Source organism: Mustelus asterias, chromosome 8, assembly GCF_964213995.1.
Source record: "Mustelus asterias chromosome 8, sMusAst1.hap1.1, whole genome shotgun sequence".
Classification (NCBI taxonomy): Eukaryota; Metazoa; Chordata; class Chondrichthyes; order Carcharhiniformes; family Triakidae; genus Mustelus; species Mustelus asterias.
In genome coordinates this window covers 11376235-11391934 of record NC_135808.1, presented here as the reverse complement: position 1 = coordinate 11391934, position 15700 = coordinate 11376235, and the positions used below count along the sequence as shown (strand labels likewise).

Here is a 15700-nt window from a genome sequence, read left to right as displayed (position 1 = left end):
CAGCGCCTCTACTACTACTTCTGACAGCTTGTTCCGGACATTCACCACCCTCTGAGTGAAAACATTGCCCCTCTGGACCCTTTTGCATCTCTTCCCTCTCAACCTAAACCAATGCCCTCGAGTTTTAGACTCACCCATATTTGGGAAAACATATTGACAATCTAGCTGATCTACGTCCCTCATTATTTTACAGGCTTCGAGAAGACCACCAATAAGCCTCCTACACTTCAGAGAAAAAAGTCACTGACTATCCAATCTCTCCTTATAACTCAAACTATCAAGTCCCATGAGCATCCTCGTAAATATTTTCTGCACTATTTCTGGTTTAATAATATCCTTTCTATAACAGGGTGACCAGAGCTGCATACAATGTTCCAAGTGTGGCCTTACCAATGTCTTGTACAACTTCAACAAGACATCCCAGCTGCTGTATTCAATGTTCTGACCAATGAAACCAAGCATGCCCAATGCCTTCTTCACCACTCTGTCCACCTGTGACTCCACTTGCAAGGAGCTATAAACCTGTACCCCTAGATCACTTTGTTCTATAACTCTCCCCAACGCCCAACCATTAACTGAGGAAGTCGGCCCTGGTTCGATCTGTGAACAAACATTCCCTCGCATTTATCTAAATTAAACACCATATGCCATTCGTCAGCCCACTGGCCTAATTGATCAAGATCCCATTGCAATCCAAGATAACCTTCTTCACTATCCACTATGCACCAGTCTTGGTGTCATTTGCAAATTTTCTCACAATGCCTCCTAAATTCTCATCCAAATAACGAATATAAATGATCCACCCCCGACAGTCTTCTATGGCAATCAATTCCACAGCATCGGGCTGAAGAAATTCCTCCTCATCCCATTTCTAAAGGGTCGACCCTCTACTCTGAGGCTGTGCACGGGGATCCCAATCTCTCCGACTAATGGAAGCATCTTCCCCACTTCCACTCTCTCCAGGCTTTTCATTATTCTAAGAATGCATCAGGAATTTAAACAGGGGAACCAAAGGGTATTTCACCATTTTCAGAATCTCTTCCCGGAACCTCCTCTGGGTCAATATATAAATGAATGTGTTCGTACAGGTGCTGGAATACATCATCAGGAGTGTGATTCTCATTGTCAAGTGAAGCGAACTGGCACCTTCCAAGGTAGAGATCTCAGTGAAGTCGAACAGGAGGTCAAGTATTACGATTGGCATCCAAAGAATCATAAAGCTACCGGAGACAGTGAAGAGCAGGACGATAGTAGTTCTTCTGTTCTTCATCACGGGGTCGCTGCTGCCCTCCCCAGGGCCGTGAGCCTTCAGGGCCCTGCGAGACCTACTGGCCACCAAGATGTGCCGGACGGTGAGAGAATTCAACAGCAGCAACAAGGGGAATGGCAATAGTGGAACTGAGAGATTAGCGACCCACTTGTAAGCTATCCATGCTGGTGAGGAATAATACCCTTTCACTGTGCGGCAGCCCCACTGCACATTGGCAACAACAGAGTAGGGCTCATAACGGAAATAGACTGGAATATTCATGACAAAACTGAGTACACTCACGGCCGCTAGAATCACAGTGGCAGTTCTCCTGGTGCAGTATTTTAATTTTAGTTTTGGACAACAAATGGCTACGAAACGGTCAAGAGTAAATAATGTTGTGGACCAGACGGAGAATTGGACGCTGGATACTTGCATGAAAGCAGAAACACGACAGACACTGGTGTAGATTAGGAATGAATACGGGAAATTATAGCGAAAGATTCCGACCAGCGTGACGTTGAAAATGCAGACTAGGAGATCGGCTATCGCCATGGTGATCATATAACAGGTGATCCCTTTGGAGAGGCCGCACCTTCCCCGGGACAGGACCACAATCGCCATCAGGTTAGCTGTAAGAAATTGGAAAAAAAACACTCCTCGTCACCACACTCCAGTGCCTGTTCGGGTACACTGAGGGAGAAATTAGCACGGCCAAGCACCTAAGCAATGCGTCTTTCAGACTGTGGGAGGAAACCAGAGCATCCGGAGGGAACCCATGCAGACACGACGGAGAATGTGCAGACTCCACACACATTGTGACCCAAGCCGGGAATTGAACCCGGGTCCCTGACAGAGCGAACCACTGTGCCACGTGCCACCACCACACTAACATAATTAACATGAGGTACATGTGAGTTAACAGGCAAACTGTGGTCAAGCTCACCACACTGCACATTAAATGGCAGATGCGACCAAGACAGATTACATGGCTTTCTCATCAACCCACCCAGATGTCAGTGTCCACTGTGAATCACAACATCCTCTGAAAACACTGTCTCAGATCCGCAGATCCATGCAAATAAGGAAAGTTACGATTCTGTTCTTGCCTAAACTGTCACCAGAAAGTGTGACAGACAGCAAGGGGAACGGAAAAAGCAACCCATCGAAACCAGGGCTTTCTAAAATAAATCGTTGTTTACTGTTACTCACCAGGGATACTGATAATGACAAGAATTGGATAACCAATCACAGTGATGTCGACAGATTTGGTTGTTCCCATTTTACACGGAGATTATTGAAACTTCCCGAGAGCAAGCCTCCAACTGGCGCTGTGCGTAATGCATTGGAAGCAGCACACAGATTTATACCTGAACCAATCCTCCAATGGCTCAGTGAAGTTACCTAACAGCTGCCAGCGGCGACACAGACAATCCAGCAAACATCATTAATGAAATGATTTTCCAATCAGGGGATAATTTCATCACCAGTAACACTAATTAGGAGAGTGGCAGGTTCACTATTCCCCTGGCCTTTAGCCTGTTGCGCATCACAGCGTCTCTACACCATCAGGGTGCTTTAGAGAATTACGTTCTCTCGATATTCCTCCCAATCTAATGGCCGTTTAGACCATAATACCACAAGGAGCAGAAACAGGCCATTCAGCCTATCGAGTCCGCTTCACCATTCAATCATGGCTGATAGGTTTCTCAACCCCATTCTCGCGGAACCATTGGTCCACTTACCAATCAAGAACCTATCTATCTCTGTCTTAAATACACTCAATGACCCTTCATCCACGCATCCTTCTGTGGCGATGAATTCCACAGATTCACCATCCTCTGGCTGAAGAAATTCCTCCTCATCTCGGTTCTAAAGGGCTTTGCTCTGAGGCTGTGCCCTCGGATCCCAGTCTCTCCTAATAATTGAATCATGTCCCCCACGTCCACTCTATCCAGGCTTTTCAGTATTCTGCTACTCACTGTATTTCAAATAAGACAGGCATTGACTTGACTCTCCTGCTCGGTACTGGCTGTGAGGAGATCAATCGCTCTCTTTCTGCGCTGAGTATGTCCATGAGTGAACTCCAGACTCGATTTTCCCATGGTCCAGTTCGTGACCAGTAGCGTTCTGCTTAGAGTAGACAAAAGTTTGAAATGCTATTTACCCGCTCGGAGAATAAGCAACGGTTTGAATCAAACAAGGTAAAATTCAGTAGTCTGCAAAGTCAAACAATCTACAATATCTAACTTATACTCCAATATTCAGATTTAACAAGAGGTACATGTGCATTACATTTTAACACAGAAACAGAGGAGATAAGAGCACTAGGAGGCCATTTGGCCCATCGAGCCTGCTCCACTATTCATCACGATCATGGCTGATTGTCCAACTCAATAGCCTAATCCTGCTTTCTCCCCATAACCTTTGACCCCAATCACCCCAAGTGCGATATCCAGTCGCATCTTGTATACATTCAATGTTTTGGCATCAGCTACTTCCTGTGGAAATTAATTCCACAGGCTCACCACTCTTTGGGTGAAGAAATGTCTCTTCATCTCCGTCCTAAATGGTCTACCCCGAATGCTCAGACTGTGACCCCTGGTTCCGGACTCCCCCACCATCGGGAACATCCTTTCTGCATCTACCCTGTCTCGTCCTGTTAGAATTTTAAAAGTCTCGATGAGATCCCCCCCTCATGCGTCTGAACTCTAGCAAAAACAGTCCTCACCTCGTCAATCTCTCCTCATACATCAGTCCTGCCATCCCCGGAATCAGCCTGGCAAACCTTCGCTGCACTCGCTCGAGAGCAATAATATCCTTTCTCAGAAACAGAGTCCAAAACTGCACACAATATTCGAGATATGGCCTTGTGGTGGACCTCAGTTGTGCCTTTGTCCTATATGGACCACCGTTGTGTGTTTGTCATACCTGGACACATCCCGCCCGGTTCGGTTCCTCCCCTCGGCACCTAGTATAAAGGTGGCTGTCTCCTCCCCCTTGTTCAGTCCAGGTTGGTTATTTGTTGGGATCTGCTCCTGATTCTGTTATGAATAAAAGCCTACAGTTGTATTGGCACACAAGTAGCCTTTCGCCTGATTGATAGCGCATCAATTTTATTCACAACAGTTGACCAACATGGAGCAGTTTCTAAAGTTAACATTAGACCCTCAAGAGGTCGGGGCCTCTGATAAATTTGACCATTGGCTGGACTGATTCGAAGCATTCGTCGACGCCGCTATGGCCATCGACTCCGACGATGTTAAGCTCCACGTGCTCCGCGCCCGGGTAAGCGAAGCCGTCTACGGTATCTTCCAGGTCGCTGCTCCATACGCGGATGCTATAGAACTCCTAAAAGGACAGTTTCGAAAGAGCCCTAACGTGGTCTACGCCAGACATCTCCTAACTACCCGCAAGCAGCAGCCAGGAGAATCATGCACCCAATTTCTGCGCGCCTTGCGGGTCCAAGCTCGAGCTTGTGACTGTCAGGCTGTTACAGCAGCTCAGAACACGGAGGACCTGATCCGAGACGCCTACGTTGCGGGCATTGAGTCTACCTATATCCGGCAGCGTCTGCTTGAACAAGATGGCCTGGACCACCGAAAAACGGCCACGATGGCTGAAACGCTAGAAGCGGCCTCTCACAACCTCGGGTCCTATCCCGCATCCCGTTCCATCGATGGCTCCACGACGACGGCTGTTCCGGCAGGGCCCAAATGTTACTTTTGTGGCCTATCCGAACACCCTCGGCGTCGCTGCCCGGCGAAGGATGCGAGCTGCTCAGGATGCGTTAAAGTCTGCCGATTCCGAAGTCTCGTGGCGCCACGTGTGTTCCGCGGGCGCAGCCATCTTTAATGCAGGTGGCGGCTGTGCACGAATCGCCATCTTTAATGCGGTCACCGGAAGTGTGGGAGTCACCATCTTTGATGCGGTCACCGGATGAGCGGGAATCGCCATCTTTGAGGCTGTCATCAAGACATGCCGAGCAGGAAGCTTTATCCGTGACGTCATCAGACGCGGACGAAGATGGATTCTTCCTGGATTCGACGGTGGCATCGATTTGCCTGGACCAGTCGCAGCCTCATCAACTCTCCAAGTCAATAATGGAGATCAAAGTAAATGACCATGCAGAAAACTGCCTGTTCGGCTGTGGGAGCACAGAAAGTTTTATACACCCTCGCACAGTGCGTCAATATGCCCTTCCCGTGCGACCCTAGAGCCAGACCATCTCCATGGCTTCGAATTCCCACTCAGTGGAGGTCCTCGAGTGCTGTTTGGTGACGCTGACGGTACAGGGCACAGTCTACGAGCGTTTTCGGCTCCTCGTGCTGCCGCGACTCTGTGCAGCTGTACTGCTGGGGTTAGATTTCCTCACCCATCATAGGAGCGTCACCCTGCAGTATGATGGCCCTGATTCCCCGCTCTCCGTCTGCAAGGCGCCGTCACTGCAGCACCCCTCGCGCACCACCTGCAGTCTCTCGACCCTCAAGATTACCCCCCCCCCCTTATTCGATAATCTCACCCTGGATTGCAGGCCTATAGCCACGAAAAGTAGGCGCTAAAGTGCGGAAGAACGGGCCTTCATTCGGTCTGAAGTACGAAGTTTGCTCAAGGAAGGGATCATTCAGGCCAGCACCAACCCCTGGAGGGCGCAGGTGGTCGTAGTTAAATCGGGGGAGAAACACCGCATGGTGATTGACGACAGCCAGACCATAAACAGATATACGCAACTAGATGCGTACCCTCTTCCCCGCATCGCGGACATAGTCAACCGCATCACGCACTGTAGGGTTTTCTCGACGATCGATTTAAAATCGGCTTACCACCAGCTCCCTATCCACTCGGAGGATCGCCCATATACTGCCTTTGAGGCGCACGGTCGCCTCTACCAGTTCCTCCGAGTCCCCTTTGGTGTCACCAATGGGTTCTCAGTCTTCCAGCGGGCCATGGATCAAATGGTGGACCAGCATGGACTACAGGCCACTTTCCCGTATCTGGATAACGTCACCATCTGCGGCCATGACCTGCAGGACCATGATGCCAACCTACAAAAATTCCTCCGTACGGCCACTCTCCTGAACCTGACATATAATGAGGCGAAGTGTGTTTTTCAGACACGCCGCCTCGCCATCCTTGGGTACGTGATAGAAAATAGTGTCCTTGGTCCCGACCCAGCCCGTATGCGTCCCCTTATGCAGCTTCCCCTCCCGACTACCCTCAAAGCACTGAGGAGATGCCTGGGTTTCTTCTCTTAATATGCCCAGTGGGTTCCCCGTTACGCGGATAAAGTCCATCCGCTTCTAAAATTGACCTCTTTTCCCCTGGCGGAGGAGGCCCGTCGGGCCTTCGACGACATCAAAGCGGACATCGCGAAGGCCGCGATGCATGCTGTGGATGAATCCATCCCATTCCAAGTGGAAAGTGATGTGTCTGACTTTGCCCTAGCCGCCACCCTTAACCAGAGGGGCCGTCCGGTGGCCTTCTGTTCCCGGACCTAACAAGGCCCTGAGATTCGACACTCCTCGGTCGAGAAGGAGGCCCAGGCCATCGTGGAAGCCGTCCGGCACTGCCGCCATTATCTTGCGGGCCAACGGTTCACCTTAATTACGGACCAGCGGTCCATTGCCTTCCTGTTTAACACCAGGCAAAAGGGCAAGATGAAGAATGACAAGATCTTGCGGTGGAGGATTGAGCTCTCCACCTACAGATTGTGGTGAACCATCGTTGGATCCCACTGGATAGTACTGACGCAGGGTCTGGCCAGTACTACAAGTATGTACAGATGTTGCTGTTGGGTTAGGGATGGGTTGTGCTACTTGTTGCTGTTGGGGTTAGGGTGGGGTTGTTACATAAGAACATAAGAACATAAGAAATAGGAGCAGGAGTAGCCCATCTAGCCCCTCGAGCCTGCCCCGCCATTCAATAAGATCATGGCTGATCTGACGTGGATCAGTACCACTTACCCGCCTGATCCCCATAACCCTTAATTCCCTTTCCGATCAGGAATCCATCCATCTGCGCTTCAAACATATTCAGCGAGGTAGCCTCCGCCACCTCAGTGGGCAGAGAATTCCAGAGATTCACCACCCTCTGGGAGAAGAAGTTCCTCCTCAACTCTGTCTTAAACCGACCCCCCTTTATTTTGAGGCTGTGTCCTCTAGTTTTAACTTCCTTACTAAGTGGAAAGAATCTCTCGGCCTCCACCCTATCCAGCCCCCGCATTATCTTATAAGTCTCCATAAGATCCCCCCTCATCCTTCTAAACTCCAACGAGTACAAACCCAATCTCCTCAGCCTCTCCTCATAATCCAAACCCCTCATCTCCGGTATCAACCTGGTGAACCTTCTCTGCACTCCCTCCAATGCCAATATATCCTTCCTCATATAAGGGGACCAATACTGCACACAGTATTCCAGCTGCGGCCTCACCAATGCCCTGTACAGGTGCATCAAGACATCCCTGCTTTTATATTCTATCCCCCTCGCAATATAGGCCAACATCCCATTTGCCTTCTTGATCACCTGTTGTACCTGCAGACTGGGCTTTTGCGTCTCATGCACAAGGACCCCCAGGTCCCTTTGCACGGTAGCATGTTTTAATTTGTTTCCATTGAGATAGTAATCCCATTTGTTATTATTTCCTCCAAAGTGTATAACCTCGCATTTCTCAACGTTATACTCCATTTGCCATATCCTCGCCCACTCACTCAGCCTGTCCAAATCTCTCTGCAGATCTTCTCCGTCCTCCACACGATTCACTTTTCCACTTACCTTTGTGTCGTCTGCAAACTTCGTTACCCTACACTCCGTCCCCTCCTCCAGATCATCTATATAAATGGTAAACAGTTGCGGCCCGAGTACCGATCCCTGCGGCACGCCACTAGTTACCTTCCTCCAACCGGAAAAACACCCATTTATTCCGACTCTTTGCTTCCTGTCGGATAGCCAGTCCCCAATCCACTTTAACACACTACCCCCAACTCCGTGTGCCCTAATCTTCTTCAGCAGCCTTTTATGGGGCACCTTATCAAACGCCTTTTGGAAATCCAAAAACACCGCATCCACCGGTTCTCCTCCATCAACCGCCCTAGTCACATCTTCATAAAAATTACACCTTTGTATTGTAGTGTTGTGGTACATCCCAGTCGGGCTCCGGCTCCTGGGAGAGGTATAAAGGTCCCTGCTCTGGCTGGGACCCATTCAGTCTGGGATCATGTATATAATAGTTAGCTGCTTCATTACAGCAAATAAAAGCCTTTATTTCCTGAGCATCAAGCCTCGTGTATGATAACGCGCATCAATTTTATTTGCTGTTGTTAACTCTCGTCGAAAAAAAAAGAGAGTATGGAGCAGATACTGAAGCCGGAATGCCTTACACTAGATCCACGTGCGGTGGGCGCCTCTAACACCTTCGACCACTGGCTGAAGTGTTTCGAAGACAACCTGGCAGCCTCCGCAGCGGTCACCACAGATGATGACAGACTCTGGGTCCTCCATGCGAGGGTAAGCGACACTGTCTACCTCGCGATCCGTGCGGCCACCGATTACACAAAGGCCCTCGAGCTTCTGAAGAAGCGTTATATCAAACCGCCCAATGAAATACACGCTCGTTACCTCTTAGCCACTCGACGACGGCAGTCTGGCGCAACGATGGAGGAATATGCGAACGAGCTCCTATAGCTAGCCAGGGGCTGTAACTGCAAATCTGTGTCGGCTGAGCAGAGTATGAACGACCTCGCCCGAGATGCGTTTGTGGCGGGAGTCGGATCGTCGTACATTCGACTTAAACTACTGGAGAAAGGTAACCTTGACCTTCCTCAGGCAATCGAGCTAGCGGAGATGCTGGAGACGGCCTCCAAAAGCCTAGTATTGTATCCTGAAGACCACGTGGAGACAACGTGGCAGGAGCAGTAGCCAATCCCTCCTCGTCCCTCGGGTTCGAAATGCTGCGTAGCGGCGTGCTCACACTCGGGCCAAACGATGGCAGCAGCACCGGGCGGCCCGCGGTGTTACTTCTGTGGGGGAGCGAAGCATACTCGGCAACGATGTCCTGCTAAGGCTGTGTTGTGCTCCGCCTGCGGTAAGAAGGGGCACTATTCGAAAGTGTGCCTGCGATTCTTTAGAGCCCGGCTCTTCGTCGTCCAAATCATCGAGGGGTTCGTCCACGTGCGAGGCCAGGACGACGCCATTACGGTCGACGGAGTCGGAGGTGTGTGACCACCAGGGGTCGCTGAGTTTGGCGCCATCACCCATGTGCGACCTATGGGAGCGGCCATGTTGGTCGGCACCGACCGCGAACGACCAGCAGTGGTCCTCCTCGTCGATTTCAGCTGCCTGCAGTGGCGCTCATGAACCAACGGTGGCGTCGATTATCCTGGACCAGGCCCAGCCTCATAGACTTGACAAATCTATGATGAACATGCAGGTAAATGACCACTTGATTTATTGTCTGTTTGACAGCGGGAGCACTGAGAGCTTTATCCACCCAGACACTGTGAAGTGGTGTGGACTCCGGATTCAACCTGCCAAACAGACAATTTCTATAGCAACGAGATCCCGGTCTGTCACCGTGCTAGGGAGTTGCGTGGTAACTTTGACCGTGCAAGGCACAGTTTACGAGCGTTTCAAGCTCCTCGTGTTGCCGTACCTTTGCGCGCCAATACTTCTCGGACTAAACTTCATGGTCCACTTGAGGAGTGTAACCCTACAGTACGGTGGGCCACTCCCTTCACTGTCAGTGGGAGAACGGCAGCCTCCAAATTGCCCAATGCCTGTAGCTCTCGATGCTGAAGATCACCACACCCTCCCTGTTCCAGAATCTTGTGCCAGGCTGCAAGCCCATTGCGACTAAAAGTAGGCGCTACAGCACTGAGGATCGGATCTTCATTCGATCAGAGGTTCAGCGGCTCCTCAAAGAAAGGATCATACAACCCAGCGCTAGTCCGTGGAGGGCGCAGGTCGTGGTGGTCAAGAGTGGAAACAAACCCCGGATGGTCATTGACTATAGTCAGACCATTAATCGATACATGCAGCTGGATGCGTATCCCCTCCCACGCATATCTGATATGGTCAATCAGATTGCGCAGTACTGGGTGTTCTCCACCAGAGACCTCAAGTCTGCCTACCACCAACTCCCCATTCGCCCAGAGGACCGACAATACACGGCTTTTGAGGCGGATGGTCGCTTGTATCACTTTCTCAGGGTTCCCTTTGGTGTCACCAATGGGGTCTCGGTCTTCCAGCGTGCCATGGACCGAATGGTGGACCAGAACGGGCTGCGGGCTACCTTCCCGTACCTGGATAACGTCACCATCTGCGGCCATGACCAGCAGGACCACGACACGAATCTCTGAATTTCCTACGCACTGCATCTCGCCTGAACCTGACCTACAACAGGGAGAAGTGTGTGTTCCGTACGCGCCGTTTAGCCATCCTAGGATACGTGGTGGAAAACGGGGTCATTGGCCCTGATTCAGACCGTCTGCGCCCGCTTTCTGAACTTCCCTTGCCCACTCGTGCAAAAGCACTGAGAAGATCATTAGGCCTCTTCTCTTATTATGCGCAGTGGGTTCCCAATTACGCGGACAAAGCCCGTCCGCTCATTAAGTCCACTACTTTTCCCCTAACGCCAGAGGCCCGATTGGCCTTCGATAAATTAAAAGCCGACATCGCGAAAGCTACGATGCACGCTGTTGATGAGTCCATCCCCTTTCAGGTGGAGAGCGATGCATCTGATTTCGCCCTAGCCGCCACACTTAACCAGGCGGGCAGGCCCGTCGCATTTTTTTCACACACCCTCCAAGGCCCCGAAATCCGGCATTCAGCGGTCGAAAAGGAGGCCCAGGCCATTGTGGAGGCCGTCAGGCACTGGCGCCATAACTTGGCGGGAAAACGGTTCACCCTGATCACGGACCAGCGGTCCGTGGCGTTCATGTTTAATAACAGGGGCAAGATCAAGAATGACAAGATCTTGCGGTGGAGAATTGAACTCTCCACCTAAAACTATGACATCATGTATCGTCCAGGGAAACTCAATGAGCCCTCGGATGCCCTCTCGCGTGGAACATGCGCCAGTATACAGGAGGACCGTTTGCAGGCTCTCCATAATGACCTATGCCATCCTGGGGTCACTCGGCTCTACCACTTTATAAAAGCCCGCAATTTGCCCTACTCGGTTTAGGACGTCAGGTCCATAACAAGAAGCTGTCGGGTTTGCGCGGAATGCAAACCGCACTTTTACCGACCTGACCAGGCACATTTAGTCAAGGCCACTCGTCCCTTCGAGAGACTGAGTGTCGATTTTAAGGGCCCCCTTCCCTCAACAGATCGGAATGTGTACTTCCTCAACATCATTGACGAGTACTCTCGGTTCCCTTTTGTTTTTCCCTGCTCTGATACATCCGCTGCCACGGTTATCAAGGCATTCCGGGATCTCTTTACCCTGTTCGGGTACCCCGGCTACATTCACAGCGACAGGGGCTCGTCGTTCGTGAGCGATGACTTGAGGCAATTCCTGCTCTCATACGGGATTGCCTCTAGTAGGACCACGAGCTACAACCCTTGGGGTAACGGACAGGTGGAACGTGAGAATGCTACAGTCTGGAAGGCTGTCTTACTGGCGTTGAAGTCAAAAAGCCTTCCAGTCTCCCGTTGGCAAGAGGTGCTCCCTGATGCGCTCCATTCTATTCGCTCACTCCTGTGTACGGCAACCAATGCTACTCCCCATGAGAGGATGTTTTCATTCCCTCGGAAGTCTTCCTCGGGGACCTCATTACCGTCTTGGTTGACGTACTCAGGACCCGTCCTCCTGCGGCGACATGTAAGGGCCCGCAAGTACGACCCGTTGGTCGAACAGGTCCATCTCCTCCACGCCAACCCTCAGTATGCCTATGTGGCATACCCTGACGGGCGAGAGGACACGGTCTCGATCCGAGACCTGGCGCCAGCAGGGGATGTAGCAACCCCTGTCGCTCCAATATCCCCTGTTACAAACCCCTGAACTCTTGTTTCTCCCCCGGACACGGCGCGGGCAGCATCGGGACCATTGCTTAACCCTTTTACTCCCGTGTACAGCTTGCCTGAGTCCAGAGGATGGTCGCCACTTCAGGGCGTGTCGGGACTCCATGGACTTCCGTCACCTCAGGGTCAACCGGCCCGTGTGTCCGTGGAGGAACAGCTGGACATCGCCTTGGGGAGAACGCCACCGCAAGTGCCTACTCCGGTGTCACCGCCGGTATTGAGGAGGTCACAACGACGGTGCGGTCCCCCTGACCGTCTGAACGTATAGACTGATGACATTTTATTCTGTTTTTGTCCCCGCCGGCCTTTGTTCTCAGAGGAGGGGTGAATGTGGTGAACCATTGTTGGTTCCCACTGGATAGTACTGACCCAGGGTCTGGCCAGTATGTACATATGTTGCTGTTGGGTTAGGGATGGGTTGTGCTACTTGTTGCTGTTGGGGTCAGGGTGGGGTTGTTACACCTTTGTATTGTAGTGTTGTGGTACATCCCAGTCGGGCTCTGGCTCCTGGGAGAGGTATAAAGGTCCCTGCTCTGGCTGGGACACCTCAGTCTCGGATCATGTATATAATTGTTAGCTGCTTCGTTACAGCAAATAAAAGCCTTTATTTCCTGAGCATCAAGCCTCATGTACGATAACGCGCATCACAGATATGACATCATGTACCGGCCCGGGAAGCTCAATAAGCCCCCAGATGCCCTGTTCTGTGAATCATGTGCCAGCGCCCAACTGGACCAGCTACAGTCCCAGCAGTTCTACCGGCCAGGTAGGGTGCACCTGGTGAAGGCCACTCACGCGTTTGAGCGCCTTAGCATTGATTTTAAAGGCCTCCTCCCCTCCTATAACAGCAATGTTTATTTCCTGAATATCATTGATGAATACTCGCGTTTCCCTTTTGCCTACCCCTGCCCGGACATGACCACGGCTACAGTGAACCAGACCCTGAACACGCTCTTCACCCTGTTCGGCTTCCCATCCTATGTTCATAACGATCGTGGGTCCTCTTTCATGAGTGACGAGCTGAGGCAGTACCTGCTCGCCAAAGGCATTGCCTCCAGCCGCACCACTAGCTATAACCCCAGGGGTAATGATCAAGTAGAGCGGGAGAACGCAACCGTCTGGAAGGCTGTTCTATTAGCGCTACGGTCTCGGAGCCTTCCAGTCAGCCATTGGCAAGGCGTCCTTCCGGACGCATTACATTCAATTAGGTCACTCTTGTGCACAGCGACCAATACGACCCCTCACGAGTGGATGTTTTCGTTTCCCAGGAAGTCCTCTTTGGGTACTTCTCTCCCGGATTGGCTGATGTCCCCGGGGCCCGTTCTGCTTCGGAAGCATGTCCGGACCCATAAGGCAGATCCCTTGGTCGAGGAGGTCCAATTGCTCCACGCTAATCCTCAATACGCTTATGTAGCGTACGCTGATGGGCGGGAGGACACGGTCTCTGTCCGTGACTTGGCACCCGCGGGTGCCCCTGAGGCCACCACGTCCTTCCGTCCCACTGTTCCTGGTGTTGTCCACTTGGAGACAGCTATGCCCCTCTCCCCTTCAGTCCCTGTCTCCAATGTAGTGCGCCCAGAGCCCGTTGCGGCCCCCCACCCCCCAGCTCCGGTTCCCACTGTTCTCCATACGCCACCAGGGCCGCAGCTCACTCCTCTCACCCCTATGTACAGTTCGCTTGAGTCGCCAGAGCCGTCGCCACGCAGTACCCGACGACTGGACGGGACGACGGATCGGACCGCTTCACACCACTTGGCGCCTTCTCTCGACGCTCACTGTACGGAGCCTGGCCCGACATCGCTCCATGCTCGGACGACTCTGCGACCTACACTACAACGATCGCGACGGTGGATCAAGCCACCGGTTCGTCTGGACTTGCAATATTGTTTCCGCTTCACCCCCGTGTTGTTTTTTTTAAAGGGAGGGGTGAATGTGGTGGACCTCAGTTGTGCCTTTGTCCGATATGGACCACCGTTGTGTGTGTTTGTCATACCTGGACACACCCCCTTCCAGTTTGGTTCCTCCCCTCGGCACCGAGTATAAAGGTGGCTGTCTCCTCCCCCTTGTTCAGTCCAGGTCGGTTACCTGTTGGGATGTGCTCCTGATTCTGTTGTGAATAAAAGCCTACAGTTGTATTGGCACACCGGTAGTCTTTCGCCTTATTGATAGCGCATCAGGCCTCACCAAGGCGCTGTCAAATTGCAACAACACATCCCTGCTCCTGTACTCGAAACCTCTCGCAATGAAGGCCAACATACCATTTGTCTTCTTTACCGCCTGCTGCACCTGCATGCTTACCTTCAACGACTGGCGCACAAGGACGCCCAGGTCCCGCTGCGCGCTCCCCTCTCCCAATTTACAAGTAGCAATCTGCTACTGTGAAATTCCCCTTGTCGCCACACTCCAGCGCCTGTTCGGGTCAATGCACATTAACCAGCACGTCTTGTGAATAACCTCACATTTATCCAAATTATGCAGCATCTGCCATTGATTTGCCAACAGGAATTAGAATTAACCAGGATGTGGTGGTCAAGCACATCACACTGCACATGGAATGGCAAATGGGACAAGACAAGTTCCAAGGATTTCTCCGGAATCTGGCGCTAACCACCGTGCCACTTCCTCATTTTCTACAGTTCAACTTTACTCATCCCACATCTAAAGCATTACCACTGAAATATTAGCATAAAACATGAGAACAATGTTCATAACAATTTCTGCAACATGGGTGGCACGGTGGCACAATGGTTAGCACTGCTGACTCAGAATGCCAGGGACATGGGTTCGATTCCCAGTTTTGGTCACTGTCAGTGTGGGGTCTCCACTTTCTCCCGGTGTCTGCGTGGGTTTTCTCTGGGTTCTCTGTGTTTCTCCCACAGTCTGAAAGACGTGAGGGTTAGGTACATTGGCCATGCTGAATTCTCCCTCAGAGCCAGAACATCGCGCTGGAGTGTGGCGACTAGGCGATTTTCACAGTAACTTCATTGCAGTGTTAATGTAAGCCTCCTTGTGACACTAATAAATAAATTAAACTTTAAACTTAAAGGAATTCAGGGCTGATCTTACATCCATATCATTCCATAAACTTCATCCGAAACTGTTCATTGCTGATCGTGTTACAGTTATAGCATCCTTCACTCAAGGGCCGCACGATGGCACAATGGGCGGCACATTGGCTTGTGTCACTGTCTGTGCAGAGTCTGCATGTTCTCCCCGTGTCTGCATGTGTTTCCTCCGCGTGTTCCGGTATCCTCCCACTGTCTGAAAGATGTGCTGGTTAGGGTGCATTGACCCGAACAGGCGCTGGGGTGTGGCGACAAGGGGAATTTCACAGTAACTTCATTGCAGTGTTAATGTAAGCCTTACTGGTGACTAATAAACCAACTTTATTTTACTGTATCATGGTCTGCAAGGTAAGTGCTGCCTGGCTGT

The 15700-nt window shown here is 51.4% G+C and overlaps 1 protein-coding gene across 1 annotated transcript; it reads right to left on the bottom strand.

Annotated features, from left to right (window-relative positions):
• Positions 1-976: 976 nt before the first annotated feature.
• On the bottom strand, positions 977-1873 carry LOC144497656 (putative G-protein coupled receptor 139). Its single transcript, XM_078219098.1, has one exon. It carries the CDS (start codon positions 1871-1873, stop codon positions 977-979), a length of 897 nt encoding a protein of 298 aa, XP_078075224.1.
• Positions 1874-15700: the final 13827 nt, after the last annotated feature.

Coding starts and splice junctions, on each gene's coding strand:
- LOC144497656 (XM_078219098.1), bottom strand. CDS start 1,873: ATGGCGATTGTGGTCCTGTCCCGGGGAAGGTGCGGCCTCTCCAAAGGG.